The sequence below is a fragment of the Zonotrichia albicollis genome, chromosome 1 (genome assembly GCF_047830755.1).
Source record: "Zonotrichia albicollis isolate bZonAlb1 chromosome 1, bZonAlb1.hap1, whole genome shotgun sequence".
In the NCBI taxonomy this organism is placed as follows: Eukaryota; Metazoa; Chordata; class Aves; order Passeriformes; family Passerellidae; genus Zonotrichia; species Zonotrichia albicollis.
In genome coordinates, this window is record NC_133819.1 from 107339746 (window position 1) to 107355410 (window position 15665).

Below are 15665 nucleotides of genomic sequence, written 5' to 3' on the forward strand. Positions count from 1 at the left end.
TGAGAGTGAGAGTGACTGGGGGGACACCTGACAGCCAGGCAAGGTCAGCCTACTACTCTTGTATACCTATAATATCTAGTTGAACTTAAATACGTGTTAAAGAAGATTGGAAGAATTTTTGATCTAAATAATTTTGTTTGTATTATGACCATGAATAAGTGTTTAGTGTCACACTATGTGATCAGTGGTAGCACCTTGTTTTACCCTTTTTTTTAGCAGATGAAGTTCAAGGTCTCTTGAACTTCACACTGTGACCAGAAGCACACAAATCTGCATCTTCCTCCAGATCTTTGGTGCAGTGGTTAGACATTCTGTAGCAGGATTACTTGCCTGCTCCTGCCCTGCAATTCTTTGTTTCTCATGGCAGTAGTGTTGTGCAGAACCTCAAAGAATGGGATTGGGAAACCAGTTCAGCTGAATATTTTAACTCCTGGCTGTTTTCCAGCCTGGTGTGTTTCTTGGTGCAGTTTGCATCCCAGCTCTGCAAAAACCTTCTGCTCACATAATGGAAAGAATGGAGCAGCGTGGTCAGGTGAGGCATGTGCTGAAGTGGGTGTTGCTGCTGGAATCATGTGTCAGGGAATGGATGAAGAAAGGCCATATCTATCAGGATGGTGGTTAGGGATCTGTGAGATACAGAAACATCCCTTTAGATCAGATACTTCAAGTACAGACTTGCACTGTTCTTTTTTTAAGTCCCAGACACTGTGGTCAGTAAAATGACTTGAGTCAAATATCTTTGTACGATTTATTTTTTTTGATCTTTCCTAAGCAAATTTTGCTGAGTTTTGCATAGCTGCTTTTGCCTCACTGTCAAGAAGTGTTTAGTTTTTATTTAAGTTTACAGTGAAATGACCTATTCTATATCACATGATTCCTGATTATACTGCTCTTTTGCTGTTTCTTCCTGCTGTTTGGTCAAGTGGAAGAATCCTACAGCACCCAATTCCTTAGTTCCTTCACATCCAGAAGAAATGTATTTCTTGGCCAAATGCCTTCCCAAAAGTTCAGCAGGCATTAAAAAAGAATATAATCAAGAGATGTGTAACTTCTGTTTGTATGTGAAATACAAATTCAGCAATCAGTTAGAAATAACACCAAAACAAATACTACCTCTCAACCCCAAGCACTGTCACTAGTTAGTCTTTTTAAACAAGGTGACAAAAACACGAACAAGATATCTCAGTGCTTTTAGTGCATCCACTCTTGAGGACTTCAGCTTGGAAACCAGAAGAATAGTAAAATGCTTCAGTACAATCTCCAGAGCAAGAGGGACGTAGTCATACTGAGATTCAAGTGAGGCGCCGCAAGTGTGTCGCAAAGAATCTTAAGGGTGTCTGGTACAGGATGAGAATGAGGGATCTGGTGGTGCTTAGTCTGGAGAAGAGGAGGCTCAGGGAGATCTTAAGAGTGTATATAAATGCCTGATGAATGTTGTAAAGAGGATGGAGCCAGGCTCTTTGCAGTGGTGCCGCATGACAAGGCAAGAGACAATGGGCACAAATTGAAATACAGGAATTTCCACTGAAACAGAGGAAACAGTTGTTTTCTAGGGATGGTTGCATATGCTGTGTTGGGGAGTATGTTCTTAGTGGTGCTCAAAACCTTGAATGGATATGGTCCTGGGCAGCCAGCTCTAGTTTACCCTGCTTTGAGCAGTATTTATTGGAAAAGACAATTTCCAAATGTTGCTTCCAACCTCAGCTATTACGTTTTTCTGTGAAATGATCAAACAAGAAGGCATTTCCTTCAGTTTTGCCTTTCCAACTGTTGACTTTTCTTTGCTACAGATGGCTCAGCTGTTGGGCATAAGTGACTAATAGCTTTATAGTGAATTTGGCATTCATTTCTGAAAGCATCCCTCCTGGAGGAGGCAAAATCCATTCTTTTTCCTCACTTAGTTTCAAATTGATCTCGGATTTTTTTAAGGGGAAGTGATTGGGAAAATTCTGTGTTACTCTAGCTTCTTAGTGCTCATTTCTGTCTAGTGCAACAGACTGAATGCTAGTGCTTCTCTCTTCTATTGCTCAGATTTTTCCAAACAGCAAAATTTGATTTTTTTTTTTAATAAACTTGTGGCTGTTCCCTGTATTTAGAATGGGTGGATGGAAACTCTGTGACTGATCATTTTCACTCTGCTGCAGCTTGGCAGAGTTGTAAAGCTAAAGACTTCGGATCAGTTTTTGTGGAAGGCTTGGCAGAGCTCATGCTAGTGGGTTACATCTGGTCTGTCTCTGGCACATTCGTTTTAGAAACAAAACCAGAATAGCAGTAAAATGCTTCAAAAATGGTAACAGATTTTCATGAAGCTAATGGCATCTATCCAAGAGAGCTTAATTTTTTTCCTGTATAAAAAAGAATAGAGACAAGCACTTTAATTTTCCAGTGTACAAATGTGTAAGTCAAAGCAGTAATTTTTAGGCTGCCACACACAGTTGAGCACAGTGGCCTTTGTGATATAACGTGTGTTGATAGCTGTACTCCAGAGATAAAATTCTAGATTTCCCTGTGTGCTTTGATAAACCCATTTCTGACCCTTTGACTTGTAGTTAAAAGACTTCTCATTTTCTTTCTCTCCTTTGTATAGATGGAAGGAAGCAGACATAGCCTTCCCAGCTTTTTAAGCTGAGAGAAGATAGAATATTTCAGGAACAGACTGCCAACTGGAGATACGAGGCAAAGTCTGCTATCTTTTCCCCTCAGTGGTTCAGGCTGATAGAGTATAAGCAGCAGCCTTTCTTTATTGTTAAATTTCTACTATATAGTGTCAGATTATAATGAAGTGCAACAGAAGTCTGTAGTGATGCAGCAAAGTTTTTAGGTTTTTTTCTTTTTTCTTTTCCTTCCACAGGTATCAAACATGATGGGACTATGTGTGATACTTGTCGGCAGCAGCCCATCATTGGCATCCGATGGAAATGTGCTGAATGCACAAATTATGACTTGTGCACAGTTTGCTATCATGGGGACAAGCATCACTTGAGGCATCGTTTTTACAGAATTACCACACCGGGAAGTGAAAGGTAAAACCTAACTTGTTCCTTGTGAAATCAAGTAGAAACAGGTATTTGTGGTTAACTTTGAAACTGAACATTTGGTTACTGAAATTTGGATTAGGTAAGAGAGTAAGAGGCTTGAGGTTAGATTCTGTTTCTGGGAGACGGATAGCTAGGATAAGTCTTTGGATCTTGGAAAACATGGAAATTTTAGGAAGAACAGAGTACAGAAAAATGTTAGGATATGATTATTCAGTTTTGCTTGAGGTTTTCCTATTTTTTGTGTTCTCATATAGCAGCTTTAAAACAAAGGCAATTACCTTGATGCTATGCGTAATCACAAAAAGATTTGTCAATGAATTCTGAATGTGAAGGTTTGATTAGGTTCAGTAATGGTGTGGACAGACTGAGGGGAAATACCCTTCTTGAAGGTTATGGGAAACAGGATGATCTGGACTTGGAATTGAACTGCTTAAACTGCTCACTACAGGAAGCAGAGAAAAGTGCTATGAAGGGTTGTTCTGCTCTTGCCTTGGTTTTCATGTTCTTAAGCATCCATTATCATCTCTCAGTGGAGAACTCAGAACAAAATTGCATTTACTGTGTCCTTTTATAGGTGTTCTTGACTTTAAATAACTTGTCTCAGTCCAAAGCCCCTCTTTGTCATGATTTATGTACCAGTTGAGTGGGAACAGTGATATTTGCCTGCTGCTGAATACTTGGAGAGCTATGGAAAAACACTGTGTAAAGGCTGCACACTGTGGTGTCACCTCTGTGATGTTTCCTCAATGGTCTTTCATTAAATCATCAAAATATTTTTTTTTTTTTTAGATATGGTACTCATTTTAATGTGACATGTGTAAGACAGCATTTATATCTTCTTCTTGGAGAAGTTAAATTTCAAGTATGCTGTAAATGAGTGGTGTGCTTTAATCAGTTCTTGTACAGTTAAGGGAAGTGGCTGGAGCACACAGCCTGAGGTCTCAAATTATGTCTTACAGGGTCTGTGTTTACATTCTCAAGTGCTTGCTTAAAGGTTTTAACCGTGGCTCAGATGCCCAAGTCAGTGGCTTAATCAAAACAGAAGAACTTTTTGTTGGTTGTTTTTTGGAGGCTCACACCAGTAGCTTTAGGCACCAAATGAATGGGTATCATAAACTTACTCTCAATTGCAATGTTGAATGCAGAACAAGACTTACAAATTGGACTTTAAGATGCTGTCTTAATTTAGTTAAAGGAGAATAGGTGACAAAATACATACGTTTTCTATTTATTTGGTTTTTTTGAAGTCTTCTTGCTTTTGAGAATGCTTGCCAGACTTTTTTTCTTTCTTAAGCTGAGGTTTCCTTTGTAGTTTTAAGAGGCTGGTTATGGTGAATACAGTACAAGTTTTAGTTTTGAAGATTGTACACTGTGTAAAATATTGCTGGAAATTTTTTGCATCTTGTCACTTTCTTCCTTTCTTTGTTTACTCTCACTGAGCTCTTATCTAGAAAGCAGCTTCTTCTGCCAAGGAGCTGTTTCTATTGGATCAAGCTTAGCTGAGAACAAATAATGGAAGCTGACTATTTTGGGGAGGAGAAAAGGGCAAAACAGTGCTGTTGAATTTGAGGGATGTCTCACAGGAAAAATGGCAAGAGACATGTAAGAATGTTTTGATGAAGGGAGGCATAAGCTCTTACGTTTTATTTTTGGGTCTGGGATATTGTATGGGTGGCATAATGAAGTAATGGATGTAGGTTTTTGTCTCAGTTTTGTAGGTTAAGAAACTTCTCTAAATGAGATTACTTTGTGGTTTTGGTAACTTTTATTTTTCTTAGGAAAAAATGGCCAATATTTTCATGTGCTCGCTCTTTGCATTGATTGTAACAGTTGAACTCTTTCCTTGTGTGCCATCTGCTGGATGTTAAAAGTTAGCAGGATGCTGAGAAATTTCCTCAAGTGGTCAGGAAACATTCCCAATGTCAGCTGAAAAATTCTCTTGTCTGGCGACATGTTCCTGGTATAAAGCAAGAAGCCTTGTTACATGAAAATTGGTGGCTTTTGAGATTATTATTTCTAGTTAAATAATCATGAACCATTCTGTTTAGGCTTGTCTACTTCAGTTCTGCTGAAGTCAGAAGGAATAGAAGAGATTTGCTTTGAAAAAAACACATTATAAGACTGAAGAAATGGATGCTACTGTATTGACTTAAATTTGCTAAAAGATGCTATAAAAAACATGTAGAAAAACTGAGAGGAGGGAAAAGACATGCTCTTAGTAGCATAATTCTGAATAAAAGTGACAGAGCAGTTGTGGGACAGAAGTATTGGCTTAGAGTACATCTAAGAGAAAGAGATGTGTTTATATGGCTTTGCACATACTTTAATGATTTCAATAATATAAGTACAAATCTATATGCAAGCATTTACAAGATGAATGCTGGTAGTAGGAAGTCTGGAGAAAAAATGTTAGAATTTTAAAAACTAATCATAAACATTCAATGAATTGGATTTTGGAAGTTCATGGGGTTTTATTTTGTGTACTGCTTGTGTGATTCATGCACTGAAATCTGCAGTTGTGGGTTATTTTTGTTTTAAGATGCTCTCCTTCCCATCCCCAAAGATTTGTTTTGGACTTCCTTTATTATTTTGACATTTGTGGGTTCTTCTTTTAATAACTTCAGGGTATTGTTGGAGTCTCGACGTAAATCAAAGAAAATTACAGCAAGAGGAATCTTTGCAGGTGCCAGGGTGGTGCGAGGAGTTGACTGGCAATGGGAAGATCAAGATGGTGGCAATGGGCGTAGAGGAAAGGTAAAAATAAAACTGGTTTAAATAAGAAACTGCACCTCTTTTTGCTCATGTGATGGCCTCAGAGGCCTTTTTAATTGTAGAGCAAAAATACAATCATGAAAGTTCGTATTTTAGTTGTCTAGGCACTTTTTAATCATTTTTTTGGTAATATTTAAGCATTTTGGAAGAGGAGGATGTGTACACCGTAGCCAGTTCTTTTACATTTTAATTTGCATTTTTTACAATATCAGCACAGAATTTTTTTAATTCTTGATTTTTTATCATTGTTGTCTGTTTAAGATTTGTAGCAACATTAAGATCTTGAGCATATTTCAGCGTTACTAGAGAGCTGGTATAAAAACAGAGCTATCAAGAGTAGCCCTTTCTAGTCATCACTGCATTCTGTAATCTTACTGCTTGTGGGCCAGCACATTTGTGTATCTCTTGCTCTTGGTTTTCAGTGCTGACACCCTAGGGTTTTATTTTTCACATAATGATTATAGGGATTTCTCCAGTTTAAAATCAAAAAGCTTTGCAAGTTTTGGGTGTGGCTATTATGTTACCGGCTTAGGACAGTCTTGGAATGCTTTTTATGCATTTGTATTTATTGAAAATTGTATGGAATGATAAGTTACTAATCATAACATTTGTATATTTTACTTTTACAACTTCCATTTACCTTGAGAACTGATGAAGGTTTGGTATAAGTATGAACTTTAAACAGGCAGTGTAAAATACACTATGACTTTTATCACCAAATTTGAGAATTGGATGCCCTTGTATCTTGGTGACCTGGTGTTTTTTTGTTGAATTTATTTTTAATACACTTAAACAGCATTTAAAGGAGAGTGAAAAGTTCCTGACCATGATATTTAGCCTATTTTATATTCTTGTTTAGCTTATTTTATATCCTAGACATTTATGGAAGCCTTAGGACAGTTGGGGATTTCATTTTGAATTTTACTGAAAGGAAATAGTAAGTCTAAATCTTTTAAGACAAGAGATATTTAAATGCAGCTTTTTTCATGTTGATTATTTACTCCTTCCCATGTCAAAAATACATTGAAATCTCTGAAACTTCGCAAAATAAGAGTCTTATCCTGCACAGTCTGCTTTGTGTACTAAATTTGTATTAGAGAGATTGTTTACCTGTACATCTGAAAAAATATATAAATGCATATAAATGTTTTTAAATGTGGAAAGGTAGGTAGTAGCTAGCAGAAAAATTGTTTAAATAAATATAAGTAAGAGTGAAAACAAAATCTGTAAACTGACTTTTTTTCCTGTTTTTTAAATAATGGAAATGTTTTCAGAATTTGATGCATGGCCTTCTGATTTCAGAAATGTCAGGGAAAGACATTTTCACTCTCCTCTTGTACTGTTGTTAAACATACTGGCTCTGGAAATAAAACTCTCTCTTAGCATAGTGCACAGCCACCAGGCTAATGCAAGTTAAACCAGACATGTTGAAGCAGTTGGAACAGTTTTCATCCTGTTTCTCTTAGTTAATGATACTTGAGGTAGGAACATATCAGAGCTGTTCAGATTTTGTTCTCTGGTTGTGTAGTTAGATAACCTCCAAATATACAAAAGAAAAATAGGTGTACAATTATACAATCAGACTGCTGTCTTAACACACCCAGGGAACACCTGCATCAAGCAGAAAACAGCTTCAGAACAAATTTTATCAGGTTTAGTAAAACTACAATATCATTAATTATTTTGAAGGGATGAGTAAATTTTGAAGTTCAAATTGTACTTCTGAGTCTTTGCTCTAGAAACCAGTTTCTTATTTTCACAACTGAATAGGTGACTGAAATCCAAGATTGGAGCGCGTCGAGTCCACATAGCGCAGCATATGTTCTTTGGGACAATGGTGCTAAAAACCTTTACAGAGTTGGATTTGAGGGCATGGTAAGTATAAAGGAACACAAAGGGTAAAATGCATGGTGGGGGAAGGGCAGTAAGAATAACTTGTGCTTTATGGTCGTGCTTTTGTGATATGCTTTGTCAGTTTGCATGCTGGTTGTCAAGTCATTGTGAATCCAGCTTTAAGGGTCATGCATATGTATTAGTTAGGAAGTCCGATCTGGGAATTTACTAAAGTGGATAACTACAAGTTAAGAGCTGCTTTCTGGCACACTAAATATTTGCCTCACACACATTTATCTTTCTGTGCTACTGTTGTGTTTAGATTAAAATTCAGAAAAGAATGAAGGCAAGCATAGTTAAAAACTTTTTTTAAAACCATGTTTTTCAACTCCTGAACTGTTCCATTGACTTCAAATTTTGGTGTGATTACTGCAAGATTTGCAGTTTTTAAATTACTTCAGTACTTGGAATGCTATTGAGAGCATTTTATTTTTGCAAATGGAAAGGTGTTGAGTTAAATTACAACCTTAATTTGCTTGGCGCTAAATTTTTCTGTTTCCTTTTGAAGCTTCTCCAGCAACTTCTTCAGCTTTAGAAAGAAAATGGGTCAGACTCTAGCCTAAGTGCCTTCTGTTGCTGGGTTTTCTTATCCTAATGTGGGTCAAGGAAAGGTTACTTTGATTATCAGCTGCTTAAAACATCTTAATTAGCATTTTCTCTGCATGATTTTTGTTTGATTGTGAAGGCGAAAACCATGTTAATTTAACATTGAAGTGTCATCTTGTCAGATGTGTAACAGTAATAAAATGTTAAACAATGACCAGTTACTTTTTTGAATGTAAACTATTTGACCTTACAGCCTCAATTACAGCTAATTTTAATACTTAAAATGAAAATAAATGCCACTTTTGCAGTACATACATATTTTAGTGTTACATTTAAAAAGAGTAAAGTAATTTAGTATAGGTCAGCTTTTCTGATGCATTGAGGTCCTAGGGGCAAAATATGAGTCAGTATTAAATTATATGCTTCATGGTGTCCCCCAGTTCTAAAGAAAATTCTTTATATACTGGCAAGAATGAATGTGTGTTGTGTTTTGTAGTATAACATTAAAAAAATGTTTGGTGTCTTCTCTTTTGTGATACATGGAAAGGTAATGGTTACAAAATCTAGATAGAATGAGATACAGATCAACTGATTTTTTTGTTGTAGTTGTTATGACTTCAGTTGCTATGTTAAAAATTTTTGGACTCCATAATAAAAGTGCTGTGGAATCATTGAAGATTCCTTCTGGTTTCATGAAAAAAGTACATTTGAGATAAGTTACATTCTGCTTTGAAATAGTTATTCCCTTAATTTTAAAAAAAGTTATTATTTTTAAATCAACTATACTGTTTCCCAACTTTTGCCACCTTTGAAAATGTTAAATATTTCTAGAAAACTCCATTAAGTACTGCAGCTGTAAATTCACACAAAACTTGTGTGAATGGTGGCCCTTCACACAAGTTTTGTAGAAATACAAATATTTGCTTAATTAAAAAAAAAGCCTGTTAAACTGTGTGTGAGACTATGTATGTAAATGTTATTTGTAGGATAATAGAGAAAAAAATATGTACACGTGGATGTACAGAAAGGATAATTGGAGGCTGTGTAAGTAGTGCTTACCTGAATGTAATCCATTCCTACACTAATTGCATCTTTGGTGTTTTCAAAAAATGCAATTTTCACTTCAGACAGAATGGATTCTTGAATATCTGTGAGAGTCATTTGAATGTAATGCTTAATTTTATAACTGGTTAATAATTTATTAAGTGTACAATTCATTATTATTGTTTACTACTATTTATGTGCAGTTATATAAAGCTGAGACTGTCAGGAAGTTCACATAAAGTTGGGGCAAACTTGTTTTGGTACTTGGAAATTGGTTTAAAACGTCCAGAGAATGTGGAATCAACAATATTCAAGAGTGTGTAGCCATGTAAATACAGCTGGGAAGAGACCCTGACTTGCAAATGGGTAACACTTGACTCATGCTAATGGAGCTGATTAAAGAAACACAGCTCATTATTGTAAGTCAGTGTTCTTGTTCGATAGCTTATAGGCTGCATCTGGTTCTCAAAATTAATCTATGTGGCCTGCCAGCTTTGCAGTGATGAGGTTTGCCTGGTGGGGCAGCAGGTGCTGACTGAAAACATGCATTTATTTCTGGTCAGATACTTGGAGGTTTTATTTGTGTTTGCTGTGTTTATGTATGAAGTGGCTGAGAAGTGCATCTTGCCTCTGTTTTTTGTTTTTGTTTTGTAAAGTCTGACATTTACGTCTGGGAGTTTCTGTTGCCACAGGTCACAAATTCCCGAATTGATCTGTTAGGTCAGATAAAATGTTTGCTACATCCTCAGTAAGAATGAACTACTGTTGGCTTATATGGTTTGTTATGCTACTCGCATTTCTTACCTATATGTATTCAGAGTCCTGAGCCAAACTGAGCTGTCAACTAAGTAACCTGCTTTGGGCATTTTGTCATTTCCAAAAATGTGTGAACACATCCTTTTGCAAGAAAGAGAGGTCATATGGAATTAAAAAGTTAATGGGAAGGTTGTGATTTTGCTTTTGGGACTTGTGGCTGGGTTTTATTTCTTCGTACCATGTGAGCTGAGGATGGTGACTTCCGTTGGTTTTCGCTGGAACATAGTTCCAGCTACAGGAGTGTCCTAAATCAATTTCATCATTTAAGAGTTTGTTTCTTTCAGAATTTCTTTTCTCTGTACCACTTGCCTTTTTTTGCTGCAATTAGCCTCTCCTAGTTTCTCATTTTGGAGGATTGTGCTTTCATCTGCGTAGCCTCTGAAAGAAGTATCTGTAGTTATCATCCATCATTGTCACTGTGATATGTAAGCCATCTGTGCTGGTGTACTTTTTTCCACAAATTCCAAATAGTGAGTGCATAAGGGAAGTTGAGATTGCCTGCCTCTTGGTGATTGATAACTCTAGTCTGTTCATCAACTTTTATTTGGATTACCCATGAAGTTACTATTTGAAAATGCTCTAGAGGATTTTAGGAATTTCTTGTTACCACTTCCTTTTTTAAATAAAAGCAAGGTAAATATCTTGGTATACTAGGTGTTGTAATATACACCTTCCACTGTAGTTAAAACTGTCAGGTCTGTAATGTCATTCAGATCTCCAGTTCTCTGGTAATTTATCTTGTGCATTTATTTGCATTTGTTAGCAGACTTTGTTTTGCATCTTTTTGATGTAGTCACATTTCTCCTGTAGCCTCAACCAAGTCAAGTTTTTTCATCTTTCTGTGTTGCGAAGAAAAATATTTCCATTAAGGAGAAATGTACTTACTGATCATTTTCCAATTTCATTTATAGTATTAACTGACAGGGAAGGCTGTGCCTTCCTTAAAAAAAATGTTGCACATGCAAAGTTTTTATAAGTGTCTATAATAAATAGTAAGGTTACAAACCATTCACCCAGTACTTGCCTGAGGTTTGGTTTCCTCTTTAAGAAACTGTTATTATTGTTTCTATGCCTCACACCTTTTTGTCATTTCAGTGACTTTCTCTACCATCTTATAGCTTCTCCATTTATTGCTTCACTTTTCCCATATTCTTGAAACAGAGAAAGATTTGATTTCATGAACTTTGAAACACAGCACTTCTTATAAACCTTTAGCTAAAACATACGGATTATTCCAGTCTCTTGTTGCCTTAATCTGGTGACAAAGCAGCACTGAACTTTTTCCATTTGCCTCCAAAGGGCTGGCTTCCTTGCCAAAAGCTGTTGTGAGTTTAAAGACTTAAAGTGACCTTTACTGTGTGTATTCAGTGCTACCTTGACCAACTGCAGCTGTGGCAGTATTCCTGCTGGTGTATCTGTAAGATCAGTATTAATTTCTCCCCTGATATTTGCTGCTGATGTTAGATGCTGCATCAGTGCATCCGGATCAAACATTCCTCGTTTTCTCAGCAGCACAGCTCGTTTTCTTACCAAGTCTGTAGATCCTTCCTCCCTGGTATTGATGGATGGCATTCCATATTGATTGGAATAACTTAAAAGTTATTTCTGTAGTCAGCTGCTCCTTCAGCTTTGTTTTCCTCCTCAAGGTCAGGGATAATGGTGCTTTTACACCATCTGGCAGCACTGCTGACTTTGCTCTACATTTTCTCATTCTCTTAAGTTTTATGAAGATGAAATTGCTGCTATTTGTTTCCATTGGTATAATTGGATATGTCAAAGTGCATTTACTATATTTCCTATTTGACTGGGCAAGTCATGATCTCTGTGTAATAGAATCACATACTGCTGGAATGCAGATTTTAAGGAAGTTAAAGTGTGGGTGCTGGAAAACCAAAGTTCTCCTTTGTAGGCAAAGACTATTATTGCCCATTGCTCAGGTGCATCAACTGACCTGCAAGTTGTGCAGTGCAGTGTCTGATTTGCATGCTTTTCCTTGAGTTCTGATTGATTGCCTGCTTAACTGGGCTTTCTGTCTCTAATCATAAACAAATTCTACAAGATCTTTAGCTTATTTTTCTGTTTCCTGAAAGAATCCTACTTGGGGTTTATCAAATGATTTCTCCATCAAGTCATTGTAGAAAAGCTGATTTGTTCATCTCCACCATGTATTTACATTATACCCAGCCTCACAGTTGTTAGTTCTTTTTCTGGTGGTATCACTGTGAGTCTAAAACTTCTATTCTAACATCCCTTGTTTTGGTACTTTCCCTTTTACACTTGTACGTATCATCTCCAAACAATCTGCTATTTTGATTGACTTTGAAGTCTCAGGGTGACTCATAACTTTTAGAAATCCCAGTGAGATTCTCTGAAGTGCAAAGTCTGGTGCATCTAGGCTCCATCCATGTGTGTTTTTGCTCCATGTGCACTAGGGGGGCCTCTTGCCATGCAGTCTTCCGAGTAGCGTGATGACGAGCTTACCATCATCCCTGATTTTTTACTTAAATTACTTGGGCAGGAGAAAGCTTATTTTCCTTCTCTGAGAAGTATAACAGCTGAGTACTAGAAGGAAAGCAATTGTAGTTGCTTGCCCAGCTTTTGTGGCACTGAAATACAATTAACTACAGTTTTCTGTCTTAAAACTCCAGAATCTTGTTTGAGTTTGGTTATATTTTAAGGTATTTGCAGGCCTTTATCATGTTGATAGTACTTTTCTTAGTAGTGCCGTTTGCCACATTGCCAAAGGCAGTCTGATATATACAGTATATAAATTTGTTTTGTGCTACCTTAGTATCTGTCAGTGTCTTATCTTTCTGTGTGTTTTGGGTCCTCCATTATTTTGTTGAAGGCTTCTGGGAAAGAAGAATAAAAAAAAGCCAAGTTCCCTTGCTTTTCTGCTATAGTTAGATCAGACTCTTGTTTTATTCTTTAGCAATGTAACATTGACTACATCATGTAAGAGAAAGAAAGACAGTTGTGAAGCTGAGGTTGGACACCAATCTATCACTTAGTCTTTCAACCAAGCATATCATTATACTCCAGAAATAAACTGTGCAGGCAGGGTGAAATTCAAGTGCAGGTTTCTGAGTTTTGGTTTTTTTTTCCTAGAAAATTTAGGATACCATAACAGGCTTCCTAGTAATGTCAGACTGCAAAATAGTAATTAGCCTTTTAGTGAACATTTTGTTTCTTCTACTAGGTTTTAGCCATCAGTCTGCTCAGTGCATTAACACTTGCTGTAACACAAGCAGTCTTTCACCCTGATTTTGCCTGGCAGGGAGGAGAGCCTTTGAACTCTGCTGCGCTCTATTCTTAGTGTTCTGAAGAATGTGACAGCAGCTCTTGCATGTGCACCCCTCCTTGTCTCCTTCACAGACAGCTGCTTGTGCCTGACACGGAGGGCTTGTATTCAAGGGGGGAGACGCAGTGCTCCCGGGCACGTTCAGTCTGCCTGGTTCCGGGCAATGAATGAGCTTTTTGCCATCTGGGCTGGGCCGTGCAGCCCCTTTGTCTGCGGCCGGGCTGAGCCCAGCACCTGCCCACCGGGTGGCAGCATCCTGCCGCAGGCCTGCTGCTGCTGTGCCGAGCGAGCTTTCTCTGCACCCTCGGGGGATTTGAAGAGCGGCTAAAAGCTCATTGTTTTCCTCTGGCTGTCTTCATCGTTTTTCCAAAGTGACGGTGCATTCTTCATAGATCAGGACATACACTGAATTTTGTATTGTTTCTGCTTACCAGTTGCCAAGGGTGGTATTGTGCTCATGAGAGCCTTGATGGTTTGGAAGAGTTCAGAGTTTTCGTTTTAATCCTTTTGCAGGAGGACAGTCTGTCAGTAAATCTCAGGCAGGGGTAAAAGAATTGTTCAAGTATGTTTAGTTGTGGTTAATTATATCATTACCACCACCTGTCCCCTACTTCCTCCCCCATGCCATAGAATATTCTGACACATTTTGCAGTTTCTGGTCTCCTTCCCAACTTACTTTGCACAGAACAATGTCCTTTGTTTAGCGAGAATTGTTTCATAAGGAACAATGGCAGATGGTAGCTATTTGGAATTAAGCATTACACATTAAGTAAAGGAGAATTATAGAAAATCTGCTGGCTTTATGAGTAGGAGTTGGTTACCACACTTGAAGCTTCTCTTTTTCATAATATGAAACAGTTTTATGAAGGATGAGCTTTAAAACTTTTCTCTTTAAAAAGAACATGTTTAGCTCAGTGTAGTATTTTGTAGGCTTTTTTGAAGTAATACCCTTCCTCATATTCTTAATTAAGAAGTTTTTGTTTTATAGAGTCTGAGTGGCAGGTTTTCTTCCAAGTTAAGCATGAATATGTCTAAGAGTGTTGGGAAGAGTGGGCAGCACTAGCAGACATTGAATGATGTTTCCTTGCTTGTGTTCACAGAATTATTTTTAAAAGGAAAAATAACTGAATAGAACAATGCAAAGGTGCTTTGTGTTAATTCCTGACTTTGAACTAAAAATTTCTCATCCTTTGTAGCCTCTTATATTTTTAAGGTTATTAAAGTCTTATGAATGTCAAGGCTGATAGATTGGAAAATATTTGAGATTATGTGCATCATGGGACATGTTTTTTGTACACATAATTTTCAGCCTTTCTCAATTAAATATTTCAGTTCTAGTTTCACTGACCTGGAGACTCGGTCACTGAGGACTAAAGTTTTCTCAATCTCTCTCCGTAGTCTGACCTGAAATGTGTTCAAGATGCAAAAGGAGGCTCTTTCTACAGAGACCATTGTCCTGTGTTAGGTAAGCTGAAGTAAATTCATGTTGATTAGTATTAATTATACTCACTCTGGATTTCCCTTTCTTTTCTAAATGTCATCCAGAAGTACTGTCCTGATGCAACAACTAGTGAAGTGTAAATAGTAACATTTCTATGTACCAATGATAAATTGTCATGCTTTTCTAAGTAGTATTTGGTATCAGTGTGCCAAGGGGATGGGAAGGGAGCTTTTAAGTGTTCATTAAGTTATAAATTGTGTTGTGTGTCCTGTGCAGTGTATTTCTAAAAAGCCAAACATAGCTGTTCATTCTTACAGAACTGGTTTAAATACTAAGAGATGTAATAAATCTAACTCCTTGCACAAAAGCACTGTTATTTTATTGACACCAGAGCTTTTATGTGTCCAGAAGTCTAACACCACATGATAGCTTTTAAGATCTCAGTTAGAGTCCATAGTGGAACTTGTCACAAGTATTTAGCATTTGCCAGTGTCACTGCTATTTGCCTTGAAAACTCAACAAGAAACACACAGTTCTGTTGCCAGAGGTTCCAAAGTTTTTTTTGCCTCTTGGCCACTATGGTTGCAGAGACATTGGTGTGGAGTCACCATCTCTGGAAGTGTGGAAAACATGTTGGTGGGGTACTTGGAACAGGGTTCAATGGTGAACATGGTGGTGGTGCTTGGTTGGTGGTTGGACTTGAAAATCTCAAAGGTTTTTTCCAACCTTAATTCTGTAAGTCTCAGAAATTAAATTCTGCTCTTTAAGTTGCTTGGAAAATTAGTATGCTGATGTAAAATTTTTTCTTCTTACT

General features: G+C 37.2%; 1 protein-coding gene across 3 annotated transcripts in view; it reads left to right on the top strand.

Moving 5' to 3' along the window:
• Nucleotides 1-15665, top strand: part of MIB1 (MIB E3 ubiquitin protein ligase 1) — a 77771-nt gene that overhangs the window by 7290 nt on the left and 54816 nt on the right. For all 3 annotated transcript variants that reach the window (XM_005490714.4, XM_005490715.4, XM_014269625.3), the window contains exons 2-5: nucleotides 2852-3023; nucleotides 5663-5792; nucleotides 7581-7685; nucleotides 14809-14875. In XM_005490714.4, the coding sequence (XP_005490771.1) occupies nucleotides 2852-3023; nucleotides 5663-5792; nucleotides 7581-7685; nucleotides 14809-14875 (474 nt within the window). The remainder of the gene's footprint in view (nucleotides 1-2851; nucleotides 3024-5662; nucleotides 5793-7580; nucleotides 7686-14808; nucleotides 14876-15665) is intronic.